This window comes from Mastigoproctus giganteus, chromosome 4, assembly GCF_048544385.1.
Source record: "Mastigoproctus giganteus isolate SK-2022 chromosome 4, ASM4854438v1, whole genome shotgun sequence".
NCBI classification, from domain to species: domain Eukaryota; kingdom Metazoa; phylum Arthropoda; class Arachnida; order Uropygi; family Thelyphonidae; genus Mastigoproctus; species Mastigoproctus giganteus.
In genome coordinates, this window is record NC_143578.1 from 234,062,038 (window position 1) to 234,082,640 (window position 20,603).

Here is a 20,603-nt window from a genome sequence, read left to right on the forward strand (position 1 = left end):
TCCCTCTCTCAGAGATTTATAAGGGTTCTCCAGAATCGCATAAACAGGTATAGTATAGAAGGGTAACTCTAAGGATTTCCAGCTAAACTTAATTAATTAATTAATTACCCATGATATTAATGGGGTTTGTAAAATATATTTTTTTATAAATTGGATATTGCATATTACTTATTGTAATTACTACAATTAAACTCATAATAAAGTCGAATGTTATCAAATTACCCAAAAAAATTATTCCTTAATCCATATATCCAAAATTAAAGCCAAGCAACTGTAACTCCATAGGTAATTTCTACAACTTTAATTAATTATTTAACATTAGATTAGATTATTAATAGAATTTTGTAAATCTTTCTGATAATTGTACCTCAAACCAATGTTCTAAACCTCCAGGCCTGAAGACTAGAAAGACGGGGAAACAGTTGTTGTAGTAGGGTTTTAGGAGCATCGGCGACTAAGGCCATATTGCTCCGTGTATGTTGTCTGTAAATTACGTGTTCTAAGGTCAATTTTCTGTTTCAGTGAGAAAAAGCCATCCTACCCTCGCCTGAGACCGACAAACTCGGCCACGTTGTGAAGAAGGCCCGTAAAAATCCTTCCCATCATCGACGGAACTCGAACTCAGGTATTTTTCACCCGATGTGGGGAGGACTGCGATCCTACCAACTGTGCTACCCACCAATGATCCCTGAGCTATGTTCTAAGAGTTGTAAGGAATCCTTTTTCAGTAAGCATGTACCTTAATCATTGATATAATACTAACTTCTCTTTTTACAGCTTTCCAAGATGGAAGAATTTGGTGAGCTGAGAAACGAGCCAAACTGGGACTATATTGAGTAAGTGAACTTTTTTTTTTTATTCTTCATTGGACATGAACATTACAGAGACAAATTAACATTAAGCGTTTCATTAGTAAACTACATTAAGGGCAGGAATATTTTATTCAAGAAATATTGTCTGTTATTTCTAGTACTTCATTTTTACTCTTAACTTTCTCTCTTTTCAGTGAGAATGTGGTACAAGCACATGTAAAGTATCAAACGGTGGATCACAAGATATATCGCCACAAACCAAGATTCGATGTACGTTATCCACTTTTATATTATTAGAAATGTTACTGTAGTTGTCAATGCATGCAGCATTATTTCTAAAAGCGTTTTTCTTGTTGCTATTTATGCTAAAGAACACCAAGAGACTCCAGTGTCCATAAAGTTCGGTTATTCTATTATCTATACGGGCTCGTGTTGTCTGTGAAGTGCGTGCATTGCACAGTTGCCTTTTTCAGATGATAGGGTTCGGAGAGGGCATTGACAGGGAATGGTAGGAAGGGTAGCTCACCCACCTGCCCTCCCTGGACCCGCTCAGACAACTAAGATACACTGCCCCACCCAGAACTCCTGCATATCTACAAATAATCTTTATTTACAAGAAAACAAATAAATGTAATGAAACCTTTAGCCTTTCTGACAGCCTTTGGTCTCTGTAGAATGCTATCCACCAGTTTTTTGTAAATGTCGCCAATATTTTCCACCATTCGGCCTCCAAAGCGACGACCAGTTGACCCTGGGCTCGCCAGTCCAACTTTTCGATACCTCATGTCCGCAAACCAGTCTCGAAACGCAAGCAGTATGACATGGAGAATTGTCCTACTGATACAGAACAATGCTCAATGTCAATGTTAACTACGTGAAGGGATATGAGCCTTCACGTAATACATTATTTGTCCAGGATGTCTAGACAGACCTCAGAATTTATGCATTCATAATTGTATACTACTGCCTCCTTAAAGATCTACGAGCATATTTATAGTTGGGTCTGACACATAGTGCTTGGGCAGCACGCGACCAACTATGAACGTATGCGTGTCCCGATATTTATGGTAGGGCAGCGTATACATTAAACCCAATCCGACCACATATTAAATACCATTTGTTGTTTACTGTTACATGCTATTAATGTTTATTTATTTATTTCCTTAGACCATGGAAGTGTTTAGCATCTTAGGAGGCTACAGTGGAGTCTGGCTGGGAATGTCTTTGCTCAATGCATATGAGTTTCTGGAAATTGTCGTTCTGGGATTGAAATACTGGCTAGAAAGACGTCAAAGAAGGACAAAAAAGAAAATCAAATACGCAAAGCGAAAAACGATGAAGACAGGGAAGATAGATACGAAACGTCATTCAGTTACTTCATTTTGAAAAGAAAGAATCCAGATGGATATAAATCACTTGTACTTAATTTGAATGGCTTCACAAGTATTCATGAGTATATTGCATTAAAAATTCTATCAGACTTTAAAGTCTTGTTTGCATTTATTTTGGTCATATTCATAGATAAAATTACACTCCAAAAATATCGCCAATTGCATTTATTTTGAACAAGGTGAAATAAATCCTTACATAAAATACTCTTAGCAGGAAACCTGCTGGTTAAAATTCTTTGCTAGTACACCAATCGTTACATCTGAAAATACAATTAATCAGTTCTTCTATCTGAAAAAAAAACTTCATTTAATTTATAGTAAATTATGTTTTACATCCCCTATTCACAGTCTGCTTTTCTTTTTGCAGCTGTTGTGCAAGACTGTAGCTAGAATAATGAATAAAATCTTTGGAATATTGCTTTCTATTAAGGACACTGTTCCATGTGTTTTTTGATTCAAAATACTCTATAAGTGGTTTTCGTCTAAATTTTGGAACTTTTTGGGACATTCCCTCCTATTTGGTTGTTCTGATTCCAAGGGACTTTAACCTTTCTGTGCTATAGAGACGAATCTTCATTGTCCCTCAGCTTCTGCCATTTCTCAAGGTTCATCCTAAAAGATTATAAAATCTGTTGAGAAATTTGACGTCTAAAATGAGACATATATGATACAAGGCCTTTAAAAAAAAGTTAAAATATTTTCCTTTAAAATGGAGGCTTAAAGAAAACTTACAAACAGCCGTCTAACATTGGCTGAGTTTCTGGTATCAGTCTGACTAACAACTGATAACAAGGGACGCAAATACCATTGAGGAAGCCAACCTAGAAAATTAAAGATATCTTAGGATTTTACCTCACCTCTTATCTTGTCTACAAAGATATTTTCAATTGCTATAATCAAAATACTCCTCTCTGTCTTTCAGTTTTATGGCTTAGCTTTTTATAAATACTTTAATCTTTCACTCTGAATACCGATAACAACCTGATTATTCTTCATAATGGTGCATAACACAAATATCGTAACGTATCTTTATTAGGAATCTGTCTGTTTCATCTTCCCCACAAATCAGATTATTAAGAACATATCTCAATGTTCATTTTTTGATACATAAATGTTTAATTGTGTTTCCAATATATTCTACTCAAGATTGGTTTGCCCTGACTGGTTTGCATTATTTGGCTTACTATTCGCATGATGAATTTATACACCACCTCCAAAAAATAAAATAAATACGGTCAAACTGTAGAAACTAAGTTATTCACTGTTCAATGTTGTTTTTCCCTTGACCTTCTTCACGTTCGCCGAATTGTAACTCCAGCTCTTTATTTTTACATCCGCAGAGGCATTTCTACCGAATTTCAGCGAATCATTGTTAATCCTCAGGCTGATCCCAAAATTGAACGAACCTGATGCTGGAATTTATTACTCAACATTTGACAGAATAGATGGAATTCTACAGAAAAAGGAGCCATTACCAAAAAATTCGTTCCTGGCGTATTTCCATCAGAAAATGGTTTTCACCCTCACTGTTTACCTCCTACGTACTAACTGAATACGGTTCGCTTAACGCAAAAGTTTACCAATTTAGAATTTTCGAATACAGCCTCCTGTCGATGTGGACTACCGGAAGACTCTCCTCACATCCTTTTTGAATGCTCTATTTATGAGGACATAAGATCAGTCCTTAAGGTGACAGGTCCAAAATTGTCTCCTGGATGCGAGGATATGGTTGTTGTTTAATGGCACAAGGCCATATTGTGCCTCAGCTACCCATATCTATCAATAATTTACAGGTTCTTCAAATCTTCTGCAATGGTCCTTTTAATCGCAGGACGACTTTCAACCGCAATGTAAATGCAAGCAATGAAATTCGTCTATCGTCCTGATGACGTAATGTACAAAATATTGGTAGTTTTTTCAAGAACACGCGAAGAAGGTTTTAACAGATGTTACATTTTTTGGATCATCCCTTGTTACTCGTAAGGCTCACCGAAGCTCACTTCTCCCTCTGCACAATGAAACCGTCATCAACCAGTGACTTTTGATACCACTCCAGATTAACAGATTTACATCTAGAACATATTCCTGCCTTGGTGATCTTGTGTTTTGGATAACTTTACTGCTGCTGCTGTTTAACTGAAAACTTTTTCTCTTGTGGACTACTTTGGGTAGCACTAGATAAGACATGATCTAGCAGTATCCTTTGTCATACTTCACTTTTTTTTTCTTTAGGCTATTTTCTTCTTTTTTTTTTCTCTTCGTCTTCTGCTGTCCTGTCTCCTGGGTGAAAGTGAATGATTGTGTGTGCCCGCGTGTGTTTATACAGGGTGTTTCAGTTAAACGTTTCAGAACTTCTAAGAGGGGTAGGGTACATCCTGACAACTCGAAATCATATAGCAATGTGGGGTCGGAAATGCTTTCCTGAAGCGGTGTTGTACACAGAAGCACTATAAAGAAAAGAGACCGTAAGTGAGAAATCGTTTTAATAATACACGAAAAGAAGCAAAAGGTACATGGATTAAAGTAAGTGTTCGAAGTTTCTTCCACGGGCTACAATGAACGCCTCACATCTCCGACGCATGGACATCCGAACATTCTGGAATACTCCAGGCGAATTTCGAATTTCTTCGGCAGCTACTGCGATTCTTGCAACCAGCTCCTCAGCATTGTCAACAGGGGTGTCATAAACTAGCGATTTCATATGACCCCAGAAATAAAAATCAAGACATGATAGGTCGGGTGACCGAGCAGGCCAACGCACGGGACCACCACGTCCGATCCACTGTTGACCAAATGTGACATCCAGGTAGTTACGAACATCTCCGCTATAATGGGCAGGGGCTCCATCGTGTTGGAACCACATTGTCTGTTGCGTCGATGCAGAAATCTGTTCATCTCTCAAAAGTTGTGGCAATACTTGCTGCAGAAAGATCAAGTAGATAGGTCCGGTTAGACGACACGGTAACAGGTAAGGTCCGATGAGGTGATCTCCCATAATACCGGCCCATACATTGACCGAAAATCGAATCTGTGCTGCACGACGTCGTATTGCATGCGGGTTCTCGACCGCCCAGATATGGTCGTTATGCGTGTTGAAAATTCCTTGCCTTGTGAAGGATGCCTCATCGGAAAACAACACTTCAGCAGGAAAAAGGGGATTTGTAGCACATTTTCCAAGGTACCACTGTGCGAAAGCAATACGAGGTGCATAATCCTCCGGTTGCTATGTCTGGACACGCTGCACGTGAAACGGATGCATGTCTTGTTCTCGGAGAATCCTCCAGACGCTGCAATGGGAAACCCCGACTGCGTTTGCTAGACTTAGTGTACTCGTTCTTGGATTCCCCTGTACATGCTGCAGCACATTCTGTTCGACGGCTGGAGTCCGTGCTGTTCTTACCCTGTCCCTGTCAGCTCTTTCAAATGAATCTCTCTCAGCTAACCTCTGGTGCAGTCTTGCAAAGAAATTATGACTGGGAATACGCCTCGTCGGATATCGTTCCGCGTACAAACGCTGTGCGGCTGGCCCACTACAATTTGCAGCCCCGTACGCCAAATGCATTTCGGCTAACTCTGCGTTCGTGTAATCATCCATCCTACTAACTTGGCGTTCTTGTGCGAAATTAAGATTCCCTGCACTAAAGCTCGGAATTTTCGATTCTGCCCATTGGTATATGATTTCGAGTTGTCAGGATGTACCCTACCCCTCTTAGAAGTTCTGAAACGTTTAACTGAAACACCCTGTATATGTGTGCGCTGATGCCGGCTTGCTGGCACGGGGTTCTTTTGAATGATTCTAAATTCGCTTTGGACGTTCAATGCTTGAGCGTTGAGGTTGGCCACACTATATGCGCAGTTGTGGCCTACCTTCCCGGGGTAGGCCAAAACTGTGCATGCGATACTGGGCAGCCTTTCCAGGTGATAGTAAAATGCCTTCCTGGTGACAAAATGGCCAGAAACAACTAAATAACACACACTACACAAAAATAACACTAAACACATTTCTAGCCTTTACAGAGTTCTGTGATCATCACAGTGTACCAAGGCGGAGTGAACTGACGTTGAGCTCCGCCTTGGGACACTGTGATTAGTGATAATGATGTCATAACAAACACATCGAATCGAGAATCACTATATTAGAAAACCACACTCATTAATAAAAAAACTCGATCCTCACCTGAGATGCTGGCTGTTCGTCTGTACACATGCGATCCATCATTGGAATGGGTTGCCTGCCTTGGGCCTTCTCTGCATCGCCCTAAATTAGAGAAAGACCTTCGTAACTACCCACCGTTAAAATTCTCTATATGGTTACACCTGAACACCAAATATTTCACTTACCTCATCGTAGAACTCTTCAAAGATCACAGAAACAGTTGCGGTTTGGTACTCCCATGGTTTTGTACTAGCACAAAGGTCACATGCTGTCATTGTAATGGCTTCCAGAAGCAATCTAAAAGAGAACGAAAACAGAAAGGGAAAGAAACCACAGTATGGTTATAAGCTGGGTTCAAATTACTGTTCTGCAGAACTGGATAAGAGCATTACTTACCTATGACCATTGTTTTCCCAGTTAAAGCTATCTTCATCCAAAATAGCTGCCATTTTTGCTTTATTAGGAAAGAACAAAGCTAGATCCGTTGCCAGGATACAGTGCTTTACGTTGCCTAGCACCTGAAAAAGCGTATTTTTTTTTTTTTTTATAAATACATTAATAATGTTTGAAATAATTACTGTAAATCTATTCAGAATTTAAGGAGAACACCTCATTTTATTCGGAGATATATTTAAACTAAATAAACAGTGTATTATTAGAGATCATTGTTTGATTTCAATTAAAAGAAATGAAAAAAAAATAGTAAAATGCAGTTTTAAATTAACCATTAAATATACATTTGGTATAAGAAGAGAATTATTATGAAAATTCTAAATATTTTATGAAGATCTTTCTTTGTAGATGTCGCTCCCTTCGAGGTGAAAGCACAGTGACATCTTGCGAGAGCTCTTATTCGAATTTATATTAGCCAACGTGTGCAGCAATCTAGTTTTTCACAATTGTTTATTAATAGATATTTCTTCGTAGATGTCGCTGTCTTCGAGGTGAAGGAACAGTGACATCTTGCGATGGCTCTTATTCGAATTTATATTAGCCTAGGTGTTAATTTCAGTTACTTTCTAGTATTTTTCAAATTATTTATTTTATACATATTTCTTTGTAGATGTCGCTTTCTTCGAAGTGACATCAGCGACATCTTGCGTTAATTTCAACAAAATAATTTAGAGTACTGTATTTTCAAATTCGTATACTACATATCTTGTTATTACCTCTTTATATTCTTCTGAAGATAAGTTCTTAAAAATGTTGTGGCCTTCTTGCTGAAAAATAAACAAAGTTTACTTTAATCGAAATAACAGAACTCGTTTAATTTTTCTTCTATTAAATTATAATAAAATTATTTTAAACTTTCAATACACGTATGTTAAAAATCAATATTAATTTTATTATTTTTAATATCTGCACCTGCAAGATGGATACAGTCATGTTGAAATGATGATGTTCCAGTGTAGAAGTGCTATAAATAGCAGCCAGGGGGGCAGCAGAGTTCACTAAAAATTTATTAGTTTTCCCTCGATGGTCCAAATCATGGCAAAGACAAGCAACGAATAAAGAAAGCTCCTAAAATAACGAAGAAAATAAATTAATAAGCTTGTTTTTACTAAAATTATACATCATAAACAGAATACTTCAACATAATTAAATAATTAATTTAAAATTGCAATTAAATTTAAATGTACTTTAAAACTTTACACTTGCTTTTATCAGTGATGGAACATCCTTTTGGATTAAATATTATTGGGAACTTACTTCCAGTGGTCGAAAAATGTCTTTGACATTTTTAATGATAGCATAAACAGCATTAGCCACACTGAATCCATGGGTCCAGTTGTGGTAAGGTACTCGTCGGTAGTTCTTTCGGACGGTAAGGATGAATCTTTTAAGACATTCCTGGTCAAACCTAAAGGACGTTGAGAAAAGTGACTAATTATTGCTACCCTTCTATATCCTGTTAATAATCTAATCAAAATCTCACTTTAAGCGGGCATGTTTATGAAAATACCTTTTTGTCCCAAATAGATCTTGAAACATATACATTGCTGCAACAATTTTCTCATCGACACAAAGATCATACGTGGCATAGCGGAAGCTGATGGAAAAGGGAAAGAGAAAGTTTAGACTTTTTATCAACAGATACAAGGAGTGCTTTAAAGATTTTAACGCAAGTGAACTCTCATCAGTTTTGACCGGAGTTCACTTGCGCAAATCATCAAAATAATTTGCGATAGAAAGAAACAAACTATTCATTTGAATATTAATAATGTGACACTTACTCCATCAATATCTCTGGGCTGATAGACAATTCTACTCCTTCTACAATTTTAACCTCTTCCTCTGTGCAGGTGTTGTGGTAAGCAAGAACCTCCAGAGCAACTTTGTATTTCTGCTCCGATCTTCGGATTTTTTCATAAAGCTGTCCAATATATAAACCAGTCACCAATGGAAAATAACTATGTGGATGAAGGAACCTCAGTAAAGCTCAGAGAAACATCCCCACTTACCTTAGCATGATGAAGAGCTAATCCACAATATATCGCAAAAATAGAAAAAGACTCCTCATCTGTCTTTGTGAAGCATCCACTAATTTTGTTGACCATCTGTACCACTCCAATCACGCTGTTCGATTAAATATTTAATTAGATCTATAGTTAATTAAACCAAAATTAAGCAGAACAATGTTTTGTTTCATCTTGTGTGAACTTTATTTTTTAAAAATATATTAAATAATTATTAACGTTTTTAACAGTTATACTATTTAATTTTAAAATTTAATAAATTATTTTAAATTTTATTTAATTAAAAGTTACAAATGATCAATTTTTACACTTACAAAGAAAACTAACTTTTCTGAAAAAAAAGAATAAAAATATCTCATATTGGGAGATGGTGCCACCCAGGTATTGTTTCTATTAGGAAATAGTTGAATATCCATTGGTGCTAGATCTGCTGAATATGGTGGACAGTCCAAGATTTCAAAGCCGCACTCGTCCAGTGGAGCCATGGCAATGACAAATTCAATTTAGGCAGAGAAAGACCGCCCCCCCCTCCATCTTAAACTCCCGAATTATGCGTCGGGAGTTGAAGAATTTGAAATTTGATCCATCAAATCTGAAACTGAGATTTGATGGACCAAAAAAAAAAAAAAAAATACATATATACAAATGTAAAGGTGGCACTACAAGATATTGAATAAAGGTTTCTGATTTAGTGACAAATGGGCCTGGAGTACTGGGGTCCATAGTTTAACAGATATTTATTTAAAGTATACCCAGTATAAAATAAAATAAAATAAAATATTTCCAGAAGCTTTCGGAACTCGTGTCCCTTTCTCAACTGACAGAATTTTTTGAATACATTATAAGCAAAGTGTGGCACGTTACTGGTTTCTGATTTTTTCGCCAATGAGTGTATGTTTTTAATTTTAATACTTATTTTTTTAAAAGTTAGCACTGGTGTGCAAATTTATACATTTTTAACATAGCATTTCATTTTTACAGAACAAATTTTTAAAAATTAAGTAAATGTTAAGATCTGTGCAGTGGGGAGGGATGAAGAAACCTTTCGCTTTCTTCATCCCTCCCCACTTTCTTTCTTTCTCTGCCTAAATTGAATTTGTCATTGCCATAGCTCCACTGGACGAGTGCGGCTATGAAATCCTGGACTGTCCACCATATTCAGCAGATCTAGCACCAATGGATATTCGGGGAGGGATGAAGAAACCGAAAGGTTTCTTCATCCCTCCCCACTGCACAGATCTTTTTCTTAATGACAGTACTGTTTTTAAGATTTACTTACTTTCCTCTGATGAAAATTGGCATGCACAAAAGTGTCCGGGTGGTGTAACCAGTCTGTTGATCAATGGATCTGCGTGGAATTCAACCAGAAAAGCAAAATGAAATACAGGAAAGCCAAAATAGTTAGATATTTAGCTAAAAAATCTTATAGTTTTAATTATATTATTTTAAGAAGTAACGTTCCCATTTTCATTCTATTATCTAGGAATTTTTTAAAAATTCCTAGATAATAGAATGTTAGAAAGATAATTAATGACTTAGTACACCTTTCTCCGTTATGGCTCTCGTGGGTTGCGCAGTTGGTAGGATAGCAATCCTCCCAGTTTCTTCCAGGTAGGATAGCAATACTCCCAACACCAGGTGGAAAAGACCTGCGTTCGAGTCCCATCGATGACGGGAGGAATTTTTATGGGCCTTTTTCACAACGTGGCTGAGTTAGTCGGTCTCAGAGAGGGTAGCATGATTTTTTTCTCCGGGCAACTTAAGTTTTTCGTCCAAAAAACAGAAAATCGACCTCAGAACACACTCAATTTAAAAAAATTAAAATCTTAATTCATGTACTGAGCTCACTTCAAGATGTATATAAATACTGAAAAACCATAAGGATTTCAGTGCTGTCCTAACGGGAATTTATAGCTCCTTTGTCACGAAGAAAAAGTGTCTTATAAACCATAAAATACATTATAAATATGAATATATACAGTGTGTATCGTAACATCTAGGACCTACTTTAGAGATGGATTTAGGACCTAAAAACAAGTTCATGTAAACTTGTTTCCGAGTTGCAGTCATTTTTGTGTTCCAGCAACTATGTGCTTATGTTTACAGGAAATGCTCAAATCACCAACGTGCGCCTGATACAAGCCTACAAACGCCTCATAGATCTTCTCACCCGCTCAGAAGTTCCAGGTGTCTGTTGAATTTGCTGTCCTGGTGTTGATGGGCACCATCTGAAACTTGTTTTCTGAATGAACCAATTTCCGCAAGGCATTCATGAATTGGAACGGTCTCCAAAAGGTATTGTTATTTGATACATGACGATTATGGAAGTTTTCTGCATACAGACGTCTTGCCTCTGCTGCATTGCATCTAGAAAGTCCAAACATGAGATGTATGTCTACCATCATTCGATTTGAATAAGCCTCCATTATCCAAATAATATGAAGATCATATTCTTATTTCATAGATACTCATCAAACTCCCCAAATATACTTCTCAATATCGTACTATAATATGATGATCAAAATTACCTGTTAAACCTGTCGTCATTATACACATCAGGAATATTCAAGGACTCTCCAGTGAGGGCTACATATCCTGCTATTCCAGTCCCAATTGGGAACCTGAAAAACAGAAAAAAATATTAATTAAAAAACGCTTAGACTAGAATACATTCATAAAAATGAAATATCCATCGAAAGAGATGGTTCTTAGGTGTTTCTTCGTGGCTGCATATGTATGCATATTTGTAGAAGATAATTGATTCCACCTGAGGGTTTTGGTAAGTTTTTGGGGATATATCAGATTCTTTTTTTATGACGCTAATTTTTCGCTAACTAGAAAACTCGCATTGTGGTTTTCCTACCTTATTTCCAAGGGGGTGTCCAGCTGATCATCTGTTCCACTGACATCAAATATTCTTGCATATAACTCCTTTGACCGACTGTCCACCAAAAATAGAGATGCTCGATCAGCATTCACCAGTTTCTGTGCAAAAGTCTAGAAAGATGTTAAATATCGGTAATGTTTTAAGTTTCCCTTCTCTCCATCTCTCTCTCTCTAGCTTTAAAATTATTAAAAATAAATATAAACTTATACTTACCATAATCTTTACAATAACTGAATCCATGCTAACCATATCTTGAAATATAGATCTAGAAAAAAAATACTGTATGACGTAATATAACGCGCAATGTTTATCACAAATTATAGTTGCATATAAACATATCTAATAGTATAAATTATATTTTATGACAAGTATTTTAGACTTACTTCACAACATTGAGTAAGAATCCATGTAACTTGCGTTGTCTTAACATGCTGGTATATAGCTATGGAGAAATAAATAGTGGCGCCATCTATTAACAGTAAGTGGAACGTTGAAGATTAAACTAATGGTTTATTATTAATTTTGTTTATTATTTGATTATCAATCAGCTTGTTCAAATATTAATTATAACACACTAATGATTGAACTTGATCACCTAAGAACTTTTTATTCTTATTTTATTTATTTATTAAACTATAATTTTTACCTTCTCGGTAAGATTTTTTTAAAAATTATAAATGATTTTTGCACAATTTTTATTAAAAAAAAAAAATGTTTAAGAATAACTGACCTCAGCGTAGTGCAGTGCTATTCCTCCCCATACCAAATAACTGTTGACAATCTAAAAAGAAAAAAACAAGAACGTAAATTTAATTTTAATACAAAATAGTACTTTAAAGAGAATTAAGAAATGGTTAAGAGAATCTATTACCTCTTCATCTCCTTCAAAAAATTCTCTTTCGTCGTCTTTTCTATAAAGTTGCAGGATACCTGTTGAAAGAACAAAAAAATTGTTTAAAGAAAATTGTAAGAAGTTTAAAATGAAAAGAATATTTTTCAATAACTTGCCTGATAGTTCTCCATCGGGAAGAAGTATTGGCTGGCAAAGGAAGGATCCCTCAAGGTTTTCTGAAGCTGCAAACTCATCAGGAAATCGCGATTCCTAAAATAATTTGAAAATATTTTTGTTTTAAAGTCACTGATTAAAATTCATTATTAATAATTAACTATTAATTATCGTTAAATAATAATTATTGATATTAATATTGGTAATTAATAATTATTTTATGTTATTAAATTCGACTTAAATAGATACTTTTTATTAGCAAACCTACCGCGTCTCTTGCTGTAATTCTGACTATCTCCTTCGTTTTTGCAACATATGCAGCTACAGTACTTCCATCTTCTACCGGAAATGACTCAATATTTGATTCTGAACTATAGAGATTGATAGACAGAAAATTTTATGAAAATTAACTTATTTCATCTCTAAAAAAAGCACAAAAAAGGAAATCCATTTTTAAAATATTTAAAATGTATTTTAAAAATATTTCTAAACACTGAAAAAATTTAATGTTTAGAATTGATAATATTCTAAATATTAAATCCTAAAGAAGAATTCCAAACATTAAAAATATTTCTAAAACATTTTTAACAGTATAATTCCTCATCAAGGCTTAAGTGATCACATGATCTCAGATAGTTGCCTAGCAACGTCAAGTCAGTGTGATGCAAAATATTACATAATGTTTAATTTGCTTCATAGACTACTAGAGGACGCTAGTGTGGTCTGCTGCTAGACAAATAATTCTGTTAATATTAATTTAATAATATTTGTATTAGTTTATTAATTAAAATATTATATATAAATATAGCTGAATAATTATTGAGATACGTAGCGAATTCTATTTAATGTTAAAAAATGATAAAAAATATTTCTATCATATAAATATAAAATATTACGTCATATTTCGTCTGCTGCATAGCCTACTAGAGGACACTAGTGTTGTCTGCTGCTAGACAAATAAGTGTTAATATTAATTTAATAAATTTGTATTAGTTTATTAATTAATATATTATATACAAATATATCTTAATAATTATTGAGATACGTAGCGAATTACATTAGTGTTAGAAGAGGATAAAAATATTTTTAAAATAATCCCTTACTCTGGTCTGCTATCATCTTGTCCAAATGTGAATATTTCCTAAAAAAATAATTATTATTCCAGTTTATCATTTGTATTATGACTAATATTCAAAAATTAATTGTTAACTATTCAAAGTTTGGCATACAACAGTAGTTAACCAAAGCGTGTATTTACCTCCGTGTCTTTATCGTACAGATAGAGATTCCAAGAATCAGCATTAACAGCTGAAGCTACAGTACGAGATAGTTCAGACAACACGTGGGCCTTACTGGGACGCAAGTACAAAGTATTGGTAAGGTCTTGAAGCATCTGACGCTTGTCAGCATGGAGGGATATCTGGAAATTCCAAACAGACGGTCAGTTAACTTTCATTAAAGCCATACTTAAAATCAACTTTAATATTATTAATTTCAACTCACCTTCCACCTTTGAATATTGGACTTCTGCTGGGTGCATTCTGGGAAGTAAAATGCGTTCAATCACATTAAATATTTAATTATATGGTATCTTTTTGAAAATGGCAGTAACCACAGAAACTTACCATTTTCTGACGATGTCTGGCAAATCCTTTGAGTCTTGCGAATCATCCATCTTTCCAGCAGATCCATCTGGACATTGGCCATCACATATTCTTCCAAAAACTCCTGGTGATTTTGTAAAAAGTCTGCTACCTGTCTGGAACGCATACCTGTAGTTGAATTAATAAACAATTGTAAATGAGAGGTTACAATTCAGCTAACTCCCAAAAACACTCCATAGTTTGAAACATTAATAAACGAATCTGGAACAAGAGAAGTTCAGAATATGTGCTGATGGGATCTTCTTGTGATTAATGAACTTGTCTTCCATGACCTTTCACTAAGCCCGGGCTCTCCAAGACTTTCATGCTGTATATTAGCACGCATGCCAGAGTTGCAGCAACAGAAACACATGTCTACAGTAGCAGTCTTCGATCGACACTGAGGCCTGTTTTCGGGGAATTAGCTCAGCGATAGGAGGTCTCGTAAGACAGTATTTAACATCGATTTTCCTTCAACTCCTAAGATAAAAGGAGGCTTACTGAAACGATCTTTATATGATGAATCCCGTCTTTCCTGTGATCATACACTAAACTATAAATGCCACCATGGATAGAAGCTGCAAGGGGAAGGGTATTTATGCGCGTCATTGTCTGATAACTGCAGTGGAAGTAATCCAAATGTTACTTAGGGCCGGTGCTAGTCTGAATTTCATCCACGGAGACAACCACGTTAGTACTGTTGTAGATTGATTCATCAGTTTCTCAATGCAGAAATGACATAATTAGTAGATAATAAATCACATATGATAAAAATATAGTAAAATAAATAATATATAATTTATATAATGACAAAATATCTGTTCGTTAATAATTATTTTAATTTTTCAGCTTTGAACAGAACAATATTTTGTGCTACCAGAGCATTATAAAAACGTATTTATTAATCTTTTATATGAGACTTTCTTAATCAACGCACCAGAACGATTAACTCCATCGTGGCAAGTTCTTCTCATGCTGCTGTCTGATGTGGCCCTTCGATTTCTTCCAGAACCTGAAAGGTTAATAAAAAAAAAAAAAAAAACAGCTCAATGCTTTCGATAATTAAAAACAAAGTGATTTCATTAAGTATCAGAGTGACCAATAACACTGATAATAAACTATAAAGAAAATAAATGGGCCTCTTGTACTGGATTCCATTGCATAAGAAGATAAAACCCGTACATATCCAGGGAAAAACTTTTAATAAGCTGTAAAGTTACAGCCACATGTTTGGCAGCTATATCAGGTAAAGTTTCTGACGTTACGTATTATAAATAGGCAAACCGACCAGAGAACACACGCAATTTTAAGACATTATACACACAGATAAAATGGCCTCATCATCATTACAGGCATAACCATGCCTTTAAACCTCGTGTGTTCTCTGGTCGGTTGTCTATTTTGTTGGCGAAAAACTTGAATTTCCTAGTGGGAGAACTTGTCATCCTCGCCTGAGTGATAAAAGCCCATTAAAGTTCCCCGTCTCATTAATGAGATTCGAGCCCGGGTCATTCCCACCTACTGTACTACCCGCGAAGACAAAAATATGTCCCAGTGAAGGCATAGTCGTCCATTAATAATTAGGCTTACATCTGTTTGTTGTACAAGTTCTTCTTACAAAGCGTCACCATGAGTGTCCTCAGTATTTCATTAAGCTAAATATAAACATCTGAAGTGTTTCTTTCTTTTTGGGCGGGGTGAAGTCACTTGAGGACGAATCCTTGTAACCCTTGTCCTAACCGACACACACACTGAATGAAGAAAGGTTTAAAATCCCTCTCTGATTTACTGAATTCGAAACCATACTATTTCCGCACGGTGTGAAAAGCCAGAAATCATAAACATCGTTCCACCAAAGAAAGTCTTGAAGAGCACTTTCCTTCTCTAATGTAATAACTGTCAGGGTGGCACTGCATTGCAATTCAAATAGCGACACCGTATTAGGATTAAATTACCAATGACCGAAACTGCATCAAAAAATTGACAATGCACGAACCAACAACGGGTAGTGACAATAACATCATCACATGAGTAGCGTCCAAAGAGATTTCTGTGGTCAAAAGAAACAGAAAGCGTCAAGGGAGGAACCGTAGTGGATTGAAGCATTTCTTTGTTTTTACACTGCTCGACAAAATTATCAGAACATGTAGATAACGTGGTATTACGCGTGAAGCTTGCAATAAAGAAGAACAAAATTTGGTATAGTTGTGTACCATTGAGTAACGATGAAATGAGGAGACAACGAGAAATATCGAACAGTTATAACGGGTATTTATAAGGGTTGTATAAGAATTACCAAAGAGGTCACTTTACAGAAATCGATACAATATGGTCGGAGGGGATCAGTACGGCATATGATCCCCTCCGATGGGATCATAAGCCGTACTGATCCCCCTCCGATGGATAAACAGGTCTGAAAGCTGTGAACCATGCTCGATATAATGGCGTCTACAAGATTCTGTGGCAACAAATTCCATTCTTCAACCGGTGCAGACCTTAGCTCATCAATTCATCAAGGAGTTGGCTGGCAGCGTGCAATGCGAATATGTCCCGCATATGTTCGATCGGAGTTAAGTCTGTAATCGTGCTGGCCACGGCAGTTGTTGGATATCTTCAGTTTCAAGATATTCCTCCACCAAGGGAACTCTATGTGCAGTGGCGTTTTCATGCATGAAAAGAAAATGTGACCAAACCGCACCTCTCAAAAGTCTCACACAGGGTTCGAGGATCTGTTCTCGGTTCCTCTGCGCAGTTACGGTATTCCTGTCAAAAACATGAAGAGGATGCGGCCATTATCCCGTCCGCACACGAGAACCCCGCCTCCACCATAAGTGTCCCCTTCTGTGATGTTGGAAGGATGGCACAACATTCCTCCTTGTCCCCAGGTGAAATAACGTATAGAATCTGTTTGTAGGCTAAAACAGGACTCATCAAACAACTGCGCCCCATTTTTCAGGGCTCCAAGTCACATGCTCATTGCACCAGTCAATGCGGTGGTTTGGAGTTTATTGGATACAGACCACAGGCTTCCTTGCATAGGGTCCACTTGAATTGAGCATTCCTAACACAGTTCGGCTGTAAATGTTTGCGCCTGTGGCTGCGGCAACCTCAAGAGACAGCTGATGACAGGACACCTTAGGTTCCGTCTTGCTGATAGAGCCAGATAGCGGTCTGTTCTGGCTGACGTAATCCTCGGGGGACCTGGTCTTGCTTTTCATGTTCCTGTCTCCTGAATCTGTACCCATAATGCCGAGACGACACTCCTTGACACATTAAGCCATCGTGCACCTCTGCCTGCGAATGCGCGGCTTCAAGTCCTCCAATTGTCACCATCTCAAAGAATCATCTAACCGACGATGACTTGCCATCCTGAGTACTGGAGTTGTAGCTTTCCCACTCAGCAAGCCCAAAAACAGGAATGATGTGTCTCAACCAGTGTTTTTATAGACACGAATAATTTGCATAATGTGCGGTTCTATAAGACAAGTAGATGGCCATAGGATACTCGGAATTTGCATGCGAAGATGTCTATTATATCAGATGATCCTGTTCACAACAAAATATTCATGAAAACATTTTGTTCTGTTAATTTTGTTGATCAGTGTATTAACTGGTAAAAAAACTGTGGACTATCCGATACGAGTTCATTATGAAAGGAATTCAAGAGAGTTATCGTGAAATTTTCCAACGGTACTTTGACAAGCTACTAGGACCCTTCTTCAAGGGTGGACCTCTGATTGTTATGTCTGAAGAGAGCTTCTATCCAGAAAAGTGGTTGTACCCTTTCTTAGTGTTTGTCCCCTTAAGATATCTGTGGCGTATAATAATGTATATGTTTACCATTCCAGATAAATGACAATTACGTTTCAACATTTCTAGTTAGTTTTAAAATCTCTATCTATAGGTTCAAAATGCTTAACTAATTAACTACTTAACTAAAGAGTTAAGTAGTTAATTAGTTTATTTCAAAAGAAATAAACTAATTAACTACTTACTGTTGAGTTACGATAATAAATATTACGTGAAGTTTACCGTTAAACTTTGGCGTTGTTGGACTGGTAGGAATCAAGTCGGTGAATAATCCTCCAACCGAATGCAGACCACTACTAGGATTGCAGCAGTTTCTATGATAACGACTAGATGTCACCTGTTGATGAGGTGAACGAAGCAGAAATTGTTTGTTTGGCGAATAATAGCTGGCGGTGCTTAGAATTGGTGGAAGTCTTCGGTTATTAGAATTGTAGGTTCGGGATGGTGGCATATCAACAGCCCAGATTCCAAATCCTAAGCTGTCCTCTCTGGAGGAAAAGCCCTAAATGTGAAAAGCTCTCATTACTTGACATTGCAATGGGAATTAAAAATGTGAAAGAATCTGATGAGGTAATAACAATTTAAGAAAATTGCAATCCTACTTTATTTTTTACGTCTTCATTAAGGGGAACAAGCAGACATTTAATGGGCATTTATTCAATATTAAGTTGAGTTATGTGGGTGTTTGTGTTAAGCACCAAAACTAAGGCTATGAGGCATCAGTATATTGTGTCTGTAACTGCGTGTATTCTTCGATTAGTTTGCTTTTAACCGGACAAAAACCAATTTCCAGATGACAAAAAACATACGGTCTCACATAAAGCCGACTATATGGGCCACATTGTAAAAAAAGCAATTTGGATGCATTTATATTAATTGAGGAGAATACCAACTATTCAGAAAGAAAAGGAGTTTAATTCTACAGAGTTTAAAATCCTCGAGCATTCTTACCTGAGGTTCTTCTATCACCAGACAATTATTGTACACTCTTACCTCTTCACCTTGTCATCCCACCACCTTCGGCAACTCCCACCAGTGCGAGCAACAGATGAAGGAAAGGCTGTTTTGCTCTGTAACCATAGCAACGCCGAGATGTGACGTCATTGTCGAAGCGAGGGCCCATTTACTGACACGCGAATCTATTTTCTTTCCACTAACTTGTCTTAATTATCCGTTAGTTTTGTGAGCGCAGTCATAAAAACTAGCCTCGATTTAGCCTTCACCTGTTGTTACAAATCGCATACAGCTTTTTGACCACTGTCCAAGTGCAGGTAAAAATTCTACATCTCTTCTAGCACATCCATCAATATGCTAGTCTCTTCAAAGTCTTCAATTCCTTTCAGCGATTTTAATTTAAACAAAAATAAAGTGACAGACTTTAACCTAAATGTACACTGCTAGAAAAAAGTAATGATATCGTTGTAACATTTTTAATACAATTTGGAACTGAGTGACGTGAAACTGTATTGGATGTTGATGGTCTCCCATTCGCGTTAGTCAAACTTTCTAAAGTATTATGACAGATTCAATACAGGGCATTTGAATACCCTGTATTTAAACCATGAAAAATGGATAAGCTTCCTTCATTGACCAATATTAGTTTGTAAACATGCGCAAATATGCTCTTTTTGCATCAGTGCGCGGTTCTTAAGTTAGTATGATTTTTTCTCTCTCCCATAAACTCTGGTTTTTCATCCAGCAAACAGAAACTTGACCTCAGAATACACGCAATTTATACAGTATACATGGTGCAATATGGCCTTAGTTGCTGACGCTCCTAAAACCCTAATACAACAACAACCGTTTTATAGGATGATAAGCAGGCATGCGCATGAAATCACTTCTTAAAAGTTCTTGGCAGCTTGTGACCAATGTTTTGGCTGCTGTTCGCAAAAAGTAAAGTTTATATGTCATAAAGAAGAAATATTTCTGTTATCTCAATAGCCTTTTTGTGACAGTCAATCAGATTTCTTGGCGTTCCTATCGTCTTTAATCTTCCATGACATTTGCTTTCCTCAAATGCTGCCATTGTAGAATTTCAATATCTCCCAACGCACGGGCAGACATTTTGAACTCGAAACTGTTCTAATATATATAAAGTTCAAGGTTATACTAAAATTATCGTGCAGGCATCAAAGTATTTTTTCATCAGAGTCTGGTTAAATTGAATTGCGTTCATTTATTCTTTTTTTGGATTGCTAAAGGATTTGTCCATCTTTAATAATAAAATTGGCACACGTGACATTAATATCTACTGAAATGATTTTGACAGTAATTAACCTAATAAATCTGGTGATGTTCTGTAAATATAAATGTGGAACTTTCTTCTTACATTGCATTTTGGTTGAGTGCTTCGATCATCATTCAGAGATCAGGTGATAGAAATTGTATATGATGTGTAAAAGGATGTGTAATGGAGCA

General features: G+C 36.4%; 1 protein-coding gene across 1 annotated transcript; it reads right to left on the reverse strand.

Moving 5' to 3' along the window:
* Positions 1-2,720: 2,720 nt before the first annotated feature.
* Positions 2,721-18,633, reverse strand: LOC150087497 (putative 3',5'-cyclic phosphodiesterase pde-5). Its single transcript, XM_090372507.1, has 25 exons — positions 18,405-18,633; positions 14,355-14,501; positions 14,233-14,270; positions 13,988-14,149; positions 13,833-13,870; positions 12,998-13,100; positions 12,732-12,825; positions 12,595-12,653; positions 12,454-12,504; positions 12,107-12,165; positions 11,937-11,988; positions 11,700-11,833; positions 11,365-11,457; positions 10,116-10,184; positions 8,822-8,936; positions 8,594-8,733; positions 8,323-8,409; positions 8,070-8,220; positions 7,725-7,880; positions 7,529-7,579; positions 6,756-6,877; positions 6,545-6,656; positions 6,381-6,461; positions 2,936-3,024; positions 2,721-2,815 (listed from the first exon to the last, which is right to left on the reverse strand). The coding sequence occupies exons 1-25, from the start codon at positions 18,631-18,633 to the stop codon at positions 2,761-2,763; spliced, it is 2,487 nt and encodes an 828-aa protein (XP_090228633.1). The 3' UTR covers positions 2,721-2,760.
* Between the last annotated feature and the right edge of the window lie 1,970 nt (positions 18,634-20,603).